Source organism: Akebia trifoliata, chromosome 15 (genome assembly GCF_017979445.1).
Source record: "Akebia trifoliata isolate Shusen 1 chromosome 15, ASM1797944v1, whole genome shotgun sequence".
Lineage (NCBI taxonomy): Eukaryota > Viridiplantae > Streptophyta > Magnoliopsida > Ranunculales > Lardizabalaceae > Akebia > Akebia trifoliata.
The window spans coordinates 11,826,656-11,840,403 of record NC_141389.1 but is presented as its reverse complement, the minus strand read 5'-3'; the positions used below and the strand labels follow the sequence as shown (position 1 = coordinate 11,840,403).

At 35.5% G+C, this 13,748-nt stretch overlaps 1 protein-coding gene across 2 annotated transcripts; it reads left to right on the top strand.

The window, feature by feature from the left end:
• Positions 1-834: 834 nt before the first annotated feature.
• Positions 835-12,997, top strand: LOC147384358 (lipid phosphate phosphatase delta-like). Of its 2 annotated transcripts, none has more exons than XM_086425497.1 (8): positions 835-1,179; positions 1,298-1,393; positions 1,576-1,614; positions 1,762-1,892; positions 1,995-2,098; positions 2,175-2,303; positions 2,394-2,509; positions 12,408-12,997. In XM_086425497.1, the coding sequence occupies exons 1-8, from the start codon at positions 1,018-1,020 to the stop codon at positions 12,813-12,815; spliced, it is 1,185 nt and encodes a 394-aa protein (XP_086281623.1). In that variant the 5' UTR covers positions 835-1,017; the 3' UTR covers positions 12,816-12,997. The 2 variants fall into 2 exon arrangements, with proteins under 2 accessions (XP_086281623.1, XP_086281622.1); XM_086425496.1 differs by having other exon boundaries at positions 837-1,179; positions 1,515-1,589.
• Positions 12,998-13,748: the final 751 nt, after the last annotated feature.

Genomic DNA, 13,748 nt, shown 5'->3' with positions numbered 1-13,748 from the left:
TAGTTACTAAGAGTGTTAAGAACCATGACTGGATACCTCACTATCAGGATCCAATTTATTCTAGACTTCATTGATGTAGAACCCCTCCGTTAGATATTGATTTTGTAGCTAATTATCATAACTGGATGACTATTTATCCAACTTAGGTTGGTCGTTGACTGTGACCATAAGGAATAGTTTCTTTCACGAAGTGTTAATAGGTTCAACTACTCTAAATTATTGATGATTATTTACTAATCATCTTTATCTATGTCTGCCAGGAGAATGTATGATTCCTAAAAGACATCTATACACATCTCATAAATTACCTTTACATTAAATTGTTCACTACTGAAGATATAATGGAATCTTTCGGATCTCAATTGTAATTCTATTTCTTTATGCATCCTATACTACATAAGATTTTACCATCTCAACAATACATCTTTGGATAATATGTCACTCTAGAAATAACATGACAGACTATCCTTTCAAGCGTTTACAGACTTTTTAACATATCCCAAAATAGTTATGTATATATAATTTTCTTTTTAAAAACAAAACAAAAATTATGATTTCAATTTAAAAGAATCATTCTTGATCAATTTTAGATCATTAATAACTATTAATAGTTATTAAAGTCTAGCTATGCATGGACCATAGAGAAAGAAAAAAATTACTAAATGACCTACCAATGGCCAAGCACCGGTTGAAAACTTAGGGACCATTTACAAAAGTAATCTTCCGCAAGAGTCCTTTAAGTAATTTTCCTTAAAGTTAAAGGCTGCAAATAATGACACCTTGCCAAGCGAATATATATTTATACGCTTTATTGACCCATGGCCTAGAAAGTCTAGCTATGCACGGTCAGCATTGCACAACGGTACAAGTCTCTTAAAAGCCCCGCCAACGGTGAATATTCCAATCTTGTGAGGGATTCCCTCTCTGTGTTGGCGTTGAGGTTTTTTTTGCCAAGACCAGAGGCCAAGAACCCTTACCCATTTGGAAAATTAAATAAGATCAGATTTTTATTTTTAAATGGAGAGCATACTTATGTGGCAAATGATGACTCTATCTGGTATTGGGCTATGGATTGTTACATCCTCATTCTTCAATGTGACTCAGAAGATCAGATCTCTCACCCAACCATGGGTCACAGACCATGTCATCACAGGGACTCCTCTCATTCTTCAGATCCAAGTGAGAAAAACCCATATCTCAATTTCTACTTAATTGCTCGGTTCTATGTTTGTTAGATTGATTTGATTTGATTTTTATGTTGTTCTTTAATGGGGTTTTGGTCTTATGGGTTCCTCAGAGCTTCCAACATGGTTTCTTGGACACTTTGTTCTCTGGGCTGTCTTGTGTTGTTTCTGTGCCTTTTTACACTGCTTTTCTACCTCTTCTCTTCTGGGTATGTTCTCTTTTCCCTTTAATTTTTGTGGGTAATATTTATTTTTATTATAATTCTTCATCTGGGTTTTATGGATTTTTAAATAATTTTCAAAAATTTATGGACATTGGTAATTATGTAGAGTGGGCACAGTAAATTGGCCAGGCAGATGACTCTCTTGATGGCTTTTTGTGATTATATAGGGAATTGCATTAAGGTATTCGCTCCTCCATAGCAATCGGGTTGAGTATTTGATTGTTTGATTTTTCTGAATTCAAGTCACTGAGGTTTTTTTTTCTTTTTTTTAAAATAGTTTTTGATTGTTTGATTTAGCTGAATTCAAGTCATTAAGGGTGTTTTTTAATCCTTGAGTGTGTATGAATGAATAGGATTTGGTATCAGCTCCTAGGCCGAGTTCTCCACCTGTTAGAAGAGTGACAGCTACCAAAGATGAGAAAGAAAATGCATTAGAATACGGATTACCTTCTTCTCACACTCTTAACACCGTTTGCCTTTCTGCGTATTAACATTTGTTCTCTCTTCTATTTGAGTTAAGAATACCAATGATCTTAAGATGGTAATATTGAATGTGAATCTTCTTGAAAATTTGATGCCATTGCAGGTACTTGTTGCACTATGTTTTGGATTACACCGAGTATAAAGATGGTACCTCTATACTCATTGGGTTTACCATCGTTTGCTTGCTTGTGGGGCTTATTGGCATTGGTAAATGTGCCATCTTTATTAAGGCTTCTGTAAATCTTACATCCCTACCCAAATTGAAATGTTGTTCTCTTTCTAGGAAGGATTTACCTTGGCATGCACAGCATGGTCGATGTTTTTGGTGGACTTGTCATAGGGCTGGTGATATTTGTATTTTGGCTTACGGTTCATGAGCATGTGGACAGTTTTATAGTCTCTGGACAGAATGGTACTTTACATGGAATGTTTAAGTATTATCTAGTGACCTTTGTAATTGTGACGTTTCATTAGTTTAATGTGTGGATACTCTCTATTGCAGTTACATCCTTTTGGGTCACCCTAAGTTTTTTATTGCTGTTTGCATATCCAACACCAGAGCTTCCAACTCCAAGCTTTGAGTACCACGCGGCCTTCAGTGGTGTTGCACTGGGAATAGTAAGAATAAAATAGTACCCTTACTCCTATTCTGCTATTCTTGTGAATCAAGTGAATATTTTCATCATCTTCAAAGCCTTATCCTAAAAATATAGGGTCCACTGAACAAATCTTATTCCTCCATGTGATTTTGTCTAATAAATGAATGAAGGGTCAAGATTCATATTAGTAGGTGGTGAAATATGTACCCTTCCTACCTATCAGAAAAAATATATATATTTACCCTTCCTTTATCCAATCTTGGGACTAACTACATAATGTAAAGAAACACTATGCAGGCAGAGTGAATCAAGTGAATATCTTTCATAGTAAGAAAGAAATATTGATCTCATCAAAGCCTTATCCCAAAAATTTGGGATTGGCTTAATGGATATTGTTCCTCCATTCAATTGTTTGAAACCATGTCTTAGGTTAACTCTAGCTGTTTATATCCACTCTCACTGCCTTAACTCACGTTCTTTTTTGTCTTCAAATCACCTATTAGGGCTAATCCTATGTTTTTTTCGAATGCACTAGTTTCTAATTTTATCTGAGTCTTTCCATTTACCCATCTCAGCATCCTTGTTCATGTTAAGCTCAATGTATGCACATCTCATTTCTTGACTGCCCAACATTCAACAGGCTGCCACTTGGGCCCATTGACCTGGACTAACTGAAAAAATGAGGACTAGGACCTTGATTTTAAGCCTGCAAAGTAGGGTTGACTTGTAATTCTCAAGCCCATTAAATTCTAGTTGGGATGGGGGTTAACATTACCTAGACCTTGCCTATCCCACAATTATATGTTATATCAAACCCAAGCCTAGCCGGAAAGGACCCATCATGTAGTCAATGACCCTCTGACAAGAAGTTTTTGGTTGCAGTATATTGATATTATTTTTTTATTTATTATCGGTAAACTGGACTTGAACCCATGACCTCAGTTGCTTTGCAAAGTGTCAAACCAACTGAGCTATGGGTCTAAGCCCATATTGATATTATTTAAGTATGCATTTGTGAAGACTATCTCCTTGGCTTGAATGTAATGTTTTGTTGACATAGCACATAATTTTTAACATAAATGACAGCTGCTTTGAAGTGTTCAGGTAACAAAAGATGTGATTTTTTTAAGGTTAATTTTACTGATGTTATTGTGACCTTTGAAGATACTCTCAACACTTATAACCGTGATTGTGTGCAAGGATACAATGGGGCATTCTAGAATAGGACCTTAACTTGTCTAATACAGTGGCATTTGCATCATCTTTATGGTCTGACCTTAATGGAAACAGCATTACTTGACCAAATTTTCAAGGACCCCACCCCAAGAAGCAAGGAAAAAGAAAAGGAAAAACTGAAAAATAAAGTTACACAATATCCTCAATTCAAATTTGCACCCAAACATAGTACCTTCAACCAAAGTAATTGTCTTGGCAATTATATCGAGAATTGAACAAAGTCTGAGTTCCATTGGGTTCATGTCGACCTGACAAGTGCGTAGCCCATCTCTTTAGGGTTGGGTTAAGGCTCATTCGAGCCTGTCTTTTAATAGCCCTACATTCTACTCCATAAAGCCCCGTCGGTCTTACTATCATCTTATAAAATTTTCCTCTTGTTCAATTAGATGCTGTTGGTCAATAGTATCTAGAAGTACACCTCCTCTTATTTATCGAGCCCTAAGTCTAGGGATTACATTTTCTTCAATCTCTCCATCCTTCTGGATAATAGAATCAAGGTAATGAAAATAGTTTATCTGTGGGCTATCTCCTTGTCATTAGTTTTTTACTAGCTCTTCCTCTCTATAGGTGTTATTACTAAAGTTTCGCTCCATATATTTTGTCTTGGTTCTACTTATTATAAAACCGTTGGACTCTAAAGTTCTAATTTTGCGTTAACTCTTGACTAGTCTCATGAACTAACGTTATGTCACATGCAAATGAAATATACCAAAGGTTCTGCACTTAAATATGAGAAGCTACTTCATCTATAACGTTGTGATTTGTAGATCACTCACTCATTGACATTCATTTACTAACCTTGATGATAAAGATTAATTCCCGAGATATGAATTATTGTGTAGATCAAGATTTCTCTATTAAATGTCTTCTTCTTTGATGATTCTCCCAGCTATGACACTGGTATGGTGCTTGTCAAATAACCTTAGATGATCAAGTCAGTTAATTGAAACAATTTCAAAAGATTTCTTGGGTTTTTCAGATTGAGAATCTATTCCATGAGAGCTAGCTTTGATCTTGATAGATGACCTAATATGTATCTATGCTCATGTATAGCCCTCTAATGATTTTAATTAAGGGTTGGATCTTTAATCCCCCAGCTTACTTTTAAAAAACAAAACTGATCAGAAATGCAAATTTAAGGTGTTTGAATCCCCTCTTTAGTTGTTTCTTCTGGTATTTATAGAAGACAATAGGAAACATGTCAAAATTGTACTTGATGAAGCATGTGCTATTTGCATGTAGAGCTTGTGACCAATTAGTTAAAATAAGACAAGATCAGATAAGACAAATCTATGCTTTGTATGAGATATTTGGTTAGAGAAACTTCTGCAACAGCTTCTGTTAAGAATCTTCCATACACTGTTCTTCATGTTGATGGTTTATAATTGCAAGAATACTCACTGTGATTTTCACAAGGTGGTGTCAAATATATTGAGCATTACTTCGGAAAGTAGAATTTGGAATTACCATTGATCTTTGGTAGACATAAGTCCAAGGTCAGTGTTCTTGTTTTAGTACTGAAGATGAGCTGTTTTTATAGATAAGCATATTTCAGTTAAATAAATTAATTATGATAGACAATAAAAGTTTCTAGGTTTATTATATTAGTGGCAAGCCGAGCCTTGATAAGCTCCTTAGGAAGGGTAGGTCAATTGTTCGAAACCCACGAAGCTATGATTTCCTTGGGGCCACCCTCCAGGGTCCAGTTGACCCTCTACTCAACCAGTTGCACGTAGGACTTTCTGAGGGGGCGGTGCGTATGACTGTGGGATTAGTCTCACCCGAAGGGTGGGGATACCCACGATAAGCAAAAGAAAACAAATATTGACCAAAGTGAATAGATTTGTACTGGCTGCCGGTGGCAAGGTAGAAATGTGCAAATACCAAGTATCTTTGAAGGTAATACCTCAGTCTATATCAATGTCTGAGATGACATAAAAATGGATAATTATAAATCCGAATGAAGAATTATCATCTAAATGCGATAGAGTTTACTGACTCGTATCTCGATATTATTTGTTGTTTTCTTGGTAACACGTGTCTTCTATCCAAGATTGACGAAAATTTTGACACCCACATATGGTTAGGGCAAATTGAAAATAAAAATGTTGATGCAGAAGATAGACAGATGAATGTTTCTATTAACCACAATTAGAATATAAATGAATTATTTGAGACGTGGGCTCTACTTTACAACACTTGTGAAGGAAAAACTGATCACAAACTGGGGACTGTTACAGAGAAAGTTTGAGAGATTGCTTAGTTGCTCCTTGGTCAATAAAGTAAAAAAGGGAACCTGAGAGGAAAATGAGATTTCATGATTCCCAAAGCTGATTATTCTCCCATGTTCTCATAATCTTCTCTAGTAGTTAGTTCATCAAATTCTTAATGAACAAAAAGAAAATGAATGAAAACAATTGTTCTTGGTAGGGAACATAAGAGAGATGAGTAGAACGAACAATGGTAGAGCCTCCAATTAGTATTCCAAAATGAATAGAATACTTCATGCACACTTTGTAATATTCAATCTCTGTAACAATGACTATCCATGATATGTTGGACACTCCAGGTAATTGATAATGAAATATGAGATGTGGTTGGACTAGAGTAAGGACAACAATAAAAGGCTTTGTTAGGATTTTATTTGATATGTATGTTGGAATAAGGACTGAATGGGTTTTAGACAAATAATGAAAAGGATTATAGGAATGAAATATGGCTTTGATGTGCAGACTTATAGTCTGATTGATCATAGGAAGGTTGAAGGCTGAAAGTAGATTGTTTGGGAAATAAGGCTTGTAGTGTTCAATGGGGAGACGGGGATTGGGTTTTTTTATTTATAACTTGTGAAAGGATAAAGATAGGGGTTGAATCTCACAATCTTGCGGTCTCCTCTTATGGAGTCTCACAAACAGTTGAGGCTGTATGTAATTGGAATCTCACCAATCAATATGACGTAATCTCATATCTGTTGAAGCACACAACAGTAGAAGTCTCCTCTTCTATTTGTTAAACTAAGAGAATGTTTATATGTACCCACACATGCCCCTCTCTCTTCTCCTTAACAAAAACATCAGAATCTACTAAGTAGAATCACTCATAAAAATCAAAGTTTTGGTAATTTGTTCACCAAGCAATTCGAAAATAGAATTCATTTACAAGGCCGGACTGCAAGAACAAGCTGAAAACCCAGAATTAATGGGCTTGGTTGAACTAGGCTTTCGAAGCTTCCTTCTACTTTAAAAAAAAATCTCGGCCAACATGTATGGGCTGAATCTTTGGAAGCCTTCACTAGTAATACATGTAGCATCAGAAATATTTCCACTTTACTTGGACATTTTGAAATCCTCCATGTCATATACATCCTCAATCTGATCTTGAAACTTCTATAAATATGGAATTTTAATCGCATGCTCCTTGGTATTAACATCCTCATGATGTCATAGATAGGCCACCAAAATCTTCAATATTTGAAACTTGGATAATTTTTATAGCAAGATGCTATACAAATTCTCACCAATGCATTTTAGTATATACACAGGATTAAATTTTGACCTATTTCCACGAAATATTACGAAATATGTTCACTTCCACAAGTATTACCTGAAATTTAACGATAATTTTTTTTGGTATATATTTTGGCTAAATCACTATTCATTTTTGTGAAATATTTTTTTGAACAATGAATTTCAACCGAAAGAACCAATTATTAGTATATAAAAAAAATGCAAATTTTCAGTGGGAATATCTTGACAAATAGTAAATTTCACCTGAAATATTTTTATTGAAATATTATTCTAAATAAAGCCTATTAAATAACAAGAATTATAAATGTTGCAAAAAGGACTTGGAAATTGCACATGATAGCAATATTCACTACTAAAAAATACCATAATATCCATTCTTTAGTAGAAATGAATGATGATTAGTTAGATATTTATATCGTCTTATTTTAATATATTCTAACCATATTAGCACATTCATATAAGCACGGCACTATCATTCAGGTTTTAATTAGTTGTATATATTAGTAATAATTTGTTCATTTAACAAAATGTTTTACATATTAAGGTATATGTAATTATTTTGACATTATTATTCTCATTTTCTTGTAGAATATAGGTTTTTTTATTTTTTGGTTCTCAAAGGCTATACTAACATTTAGCATACCACTGTTGATCTTCATTTCCATGATCCAAATAATTGTTAATTGTAGTTTGAGGAGTTTTGAGTGTGTTTTAGCATTTTCTACAGTTTCAATGAAAATTTTCTCAATATTGTTGTCTTTTCCACGATTTTTTCATAAATTTTTTATTTATTTCCTCACATTTAGTATAACAATGTTTATCTTCATTTCCATACTCTATATAATTGGTTATTATATTTTGATGATTTTTTAGTGTGTCTTAGTGTTTGTGAGTTATCATTTCCTACAGTTTTAATGATTTTTTTCTTTGAGATTGCTATCGTTCCATGACATTTCGATGGAAATTGTATTCATTTCCAAACCAATCGAAATATTTTTATTTCAAGGTCCCCCCAAAATCGAATTTAATACCTTGAGCATATGTTACAATTCCACATTCCATGAGTGACGCTTTTTATGAACGCCTTGAGGAAACTGTAACTTCTTGATGTGCACTCATTTGCAAGCATGAACTTATGATGAATGCCAATTTATACCATTTAGCGTGCATCATAAATTTCATTGAACATCAACATGAGTATTTCTAATGTGTTGGGGAAAAAGTTGGCATATGTTTCTGGGAACTGTATTGGATAAGTGATTGCTTTGGCTTAAGTCAATCTGCAATCTCAAATGGAGATCTTCCAGTGGTACGATTCTTTTTGTGTGTAAGATTGTCTTGGAAAAGGCGTAGATCATGTCTTTTGGATTTTTCTTGGCTATATCTTGGGAAAAATGGGGTTTAGTGAGTGATGGAGAAACTGGATTATGAAGTACTTGTCATCTGTGACCTCGATCGACATAAACGGTAGCCAGTTAGATTTTTTAGGAGTTCTTGGGGGGGAGGGGGGTTTGAGGCAAGGTCATCTTCTTTCTCGATTTTTTTTTTGTTCGTGATGGAATCCTTGGGGAAGATGATATCTAAACTGGTTTAAATTGGTAGATTGGAAGGATTAAAGTTAAATAAAAGGAATCTATGGTTTAACATCTCAAGTTTCACTGTTCTACTAATCATATTTAGGTACTTGTGCTCTGTAATTTCACTGTTCTACTAATCAGAGTTGATATTGAACACAGAACATTGTGCTTGGGGTCTTGGGAAAACTTCTAGCATCTCACTTGGGTTTGCCTCTGGGAACCAGATATAAAGAGAAACTAAAATGGTTGAGAAGAAAATTATTTTTCACCCTCATCTAAAATGCCACTCTTGGCTAAATTTCATTTTCCCAGCCATACCCATGGGAAAATGAAATCCAACCTAGGAAACCTTCTCTCTTCTTTCCTTTCCCTATTTCCAAAATAAAGGGGCTCCCCTGTCTCTTTTTCTCTCATCCCCTCCCCCTCCCCCTCCTTCCTTGTCTTCTTCTCTCCCCCCACCTCTCTCTCTCTCTCTCTCTCTCTCTCTCTCTCTCTCTCTCTCTCTCTCTCTCATCTACTTCATCTTATGATTTCTAAGGTGCAATGAAATGGTGGAATTCATTTTTCCGCATGATGAAGTTTATCACGATCATTTTCCCAATGGATTTGATTTCCATTAAAAATGAAATTCCATGTATCAAACATACTAAGTTTAGAGTGTTTTAGTTGACAAAAGTGATATATTTTATGTCCTTGTTTATGATGTTTGCTTGGTCTTAAGCCTTAACAAGAGTATAGAAGTTATTGAATATAAATCAAAGGTCTCCAAAATACCACTTAGGAAATAGGATAAGGTTTTCTCTCCCAAATGACAGGTTGAGGACAAGAAGATTACAGGTACTAAAGCAAGCATTAATAGGGAAGTAGTTTTGGAGGTTTGGAGTGAATTCTTCTAGCTTTTCGAACAGAAATGTTGTTGAGAAGGTGGTGGTTGTTGCAAATCATTCTACCTAAACCAATTGATGTTAAGAGCAAGCTCAACTACATATATAAAAGGGTCACAGGTTGAACTAGGGCACGATACATGAGAGCGGACAACACAACACTCAACGCCCCCCCTCACACATAAGGGTGAAAATTTTCTTTGAGGAGACTCAAACCCATGACCTATATGGACCGTGACGCTCTGATACCATTTTGCAAACCACTCTACTTAAAACCAACCGGTATTAAAAGAAGGCACAATTATGTATACAAGATGGTCACGGGTTGAACTGGGGCGCGATACTTGAGAACGTGACACCCGGGAGCAAAGGCGGATACCACGAAACTCAACAGTTGTGATGATTTCTGGTAGGAGAACATGCGAGTAAGGGCTAAGCGTGGATGTGGACTGTGGAGGAGGTATTATAAATGGGGTCAGATTTGAGAGAACACGTGGAGTGGCGACTCTACACTAAGATCCCAGTTTCCTCTGCCAAGAAAAGGCCCAGTCCTTTCAAAGCATGACTGGAGGTTCGAAGAAGGGTTCAAATTTGAACCTTGGCTTCAATAGAAAGCTGGACTGGTGGGCCTTGAAGTCAACACAAAAGGCTGTGGTCAAAGCTTTGTATTCGTGCCTTTCCCATTCTACTCAATCCTTTTGTAGGTGTTCTCTTGAAGAGAAAATGTTCCATCAAAAGTAGCTGTTTTGTCTGGTCTGCCATGCTCTTGATAAAATTCTCACTATTCATTATTTTATCTCAAGGAAAATCATCATTGATAAGTAGAATCCTTTGAAATCTTCTGTCCTTCGCAGTTCATGGGTGCATTTAGACAGAACGAAATGCCAGAGGCTTTGAGGGGAAGGAGTGTATCTGATAATTGAAGATGGTAAGGCAATTATGTTTCTGTGGTGCAGACTCCATGAAGAGTTCAAGGGGTTCTTCTTTGAGACTTCATCTTTTATATGGGATTCATCATCTCTCAAGATCGAGGGAGTGAGTATAATTGTATTGTTGCTTGACTTGGCTTTTGGATAGGAAAGTTTTCCTTGTGTGCTTTGTTTTGTATGTAGTGGGTTGGTCCTTGATTGGTCCCTTCACCTTGTCATAGCTTCCCCTTCTCATTGTATTTTTCCTCTTAATAAAATTGCTTTTAGTTATAAAATAATAATAATAAAAAGAAAAGAATAAAGACAACAACACAGGCTTCGATTAAGGTTTTACCTAATTATTAGAGACTAGTTATGATGAGTGATTAAGGATTCATTTGTGGGTGGGAAGAGTTAGGTACTGAGCAGGGTTTTAGACAAATAATGAAAAATGTGATGTTAAGGGACTGATATGCAGAAAGTTTGGTTTGATTATAGAAAGGTTAAAGGCTGGAGTGAAGGGTTTGAAGGAATCTTCAATTTAATTGATATGTTATGGTTAAAGGGAGCCAACTGCATTTTCTAGATGCACTGTTGTTTTTTATGATTATCATTATTGTCAGAAGAATGTAAATTAGATAAGCTTGTATACATTAAACTCCAAATTGAGTATTGGGTTCACATTAATTCAAGTTGACATCTTAGTTGCACAAGGCAGAAGTTGATAACAAGCATACAATTCAAGACTCTGAAGTCACACTTGAGTTTATCTTAGCGTAAAAATGATGCAATTGAGTCACCATTTTATACCACTTTCAGTTCTGTGCTGATTTCATACTGAAATGAATTTATTTGTCATTGATATTTTAGAGACGAAACAAAGAAACAGAATGCGAATTGAGGAGACAGTACTTGAGCATCATGCTTTGCTCTTACAACGTATATCATAGTTGTCAGCTTTAAGAAACAAAATCACAAAGGTCCACTATGTAATTGAGAGAACCTATATTTTTCTTTCATCTGGGTGCTTTGAGTTTTGAGAATCCAAGAGGTCACAGAAAGACAAGCCTTTTACCATTCCAATAGGTGTCAAGTGGAAATTAGTGGTAATGTATTTGAAGGATCCTAATTGACCACTAGACTTGAACCTTGTCCCATATGACCCAATCAATTCAATCAGGCACTCGCCCACCGATCTGTTGGAGAGGGGGAGAACTATGAATATATGAGGGTCGTGTGGTTTAATTGGATGGCACACCCGAGAGTGGAGGAAAACATACACTCAACACTCCCCCTCACCCATAAGGGTAGAAAGACTCGAACCCATGACTTATATGAACCTAGTGCTTTGATACAGTGTTTACCAGCCAACTACTACAAAAGACCGATCTATTGGAGAGGGGGAGAACTATGAATATAAGAGGGTCACTAGGCTTAACTAGGGTATGATACATCCAAGAACAAAGGACGATAAGGGTGGAAAGAATCGAACCTGTGATCGATACAAACCTAGCACTCTGATGCCATGTTAACCAACCTACAACAAAAGACCGATTTGTTGGAGAGGAGGAGAACTATGAATATAAGAGGGTCACGGGGCTTAACTGGGCTATGGCACACTTGAGAGTGGAGGAAAATAAACACTCAACAGAAGGGCAGACCTTTGTTTTTTTGTTTTTTGTTTTTCTTTTTCTTTGGTAGATTTCTTCTTTTTTTCTTTTTCTCTCGCAGGTTAGCTTATTTGTTGTCAAGTTCATAAAACAAGCTGTAATTTTTTTCATCCAGGTTAGTGGAATCCAGCAAACTTACCTTCAATTTCACCATGAAGATGTTCCGCGCATCCTTAGCCCACAACTCACTCTCCAAGTTTTCATGGGAAGGATACTCGTTGGTATTCCTACAATTCTTATTGTGAAGTTCTGCTGCAAGTCTTTAGCTAAATGGATACTCCCTTCAGTATCCAACGCCTTGAGCATTCCAATAAGATCATCATGCTATATCCAAGCACTTAAAGGATCCATTAACGATAAAAAGTCCAACAATGTCAAGCAATCAGGTTATCTGCAGAAACTCTTCTTCTCTACTCAAGATTCATTTGATGTCGATACGGGTATAAGGTTCCTTCAATATGCTGGACTCGCATGGTCGGTAGTAGACCTCGTTCCATCTCTATTCTCTCATCTAAGCTTGTAGTAAGTACGAGGAATCACTCGCTTTTAATGAGATTGCAATAGGAATGTGTACTCGTATTGATCTTGTGTATCATATTATCTTTTTAATTCAACGAAATCTTCATGAATTTTGATTTTGATCTGTCTTACATGTGAACAAGTTGATGAAATGTGAGAAGTAGTTTGTATCATAATTACTCAGTATGTATTGATCTGTTTAAACAACGATTTGACCTAATCGATGTTTATCTAAAGTAGGAACTACATTTGACCTAATTGATTCTTTTTTGAAGTTGTAATTAGTAATCCCAATTCCGGTTCCACTTATTCTAATATAACATCATTTCAATGTAACATAGTAAAGCTCATGGCGTAAAATTTCAGAATGTATCAGTCAATACAAATCGGTATTGGCCAAGATCGATACGAAACATTGTCCTTGAAACGTATCGGGTTTGTACTGAATGTATCGGCCAATACCGTATTGGTTTTTTCATTAATCAAGACATTCAATCGATACAATATTTTAAATCATGGTAAAGGTTATGGGTGGCAAGTCAAAATGTATTTGGACCCCAACGGGCTTATACACAACTTACAGATTACATTATTTTCAAAAATAATGGAAGGTCTTATGCCCTGCTTGGTATGTCGTAAAATGCTGTAAAATGCAAAGTTTTCGATTATGGAATTTTACAATTACTGATGTTTATAGCACATTATTTTATAAGTCTTTGGCCATAAAAATTTCATACGATTTAGTCATTACTTAACAAGGTGGGGTGCGATAAATCCCGACAGAAAGATTTTGCATTTACAACAATACAATTCATACTTTTAAGCATTAAAAATATATAAAATATTTATTACTAGTAATTAAATGTTTATATATGGAAGTGACAAGACGAAGTTGCAACATTGAAAGATGCTATTAACACACCAAAATTTACATGTA

Coding starts and splice junctions, on each gene's coding strand:
- LOC147384358 (XM_086425496.1), top strand. CDS start 1,018: ATGGAGAGCATACTTATGTGGCAAATGATGACTCTATCTGGTATTGGG. Junction 1,180..1,297: donor CTCTCATTCTTCAGATCCAA/GTGAGAAAAACC, acceptor TGGGTTCCTCAG/AGCTTCCAACATGGTTTCTT. Junction 2,099..2,174: donor TGTGGGGCTTATTGGCATTG/GTAAATGTGCCA, acceptor TTCTCTTTCTAG/GAAGGATTTACCTTGGCATG.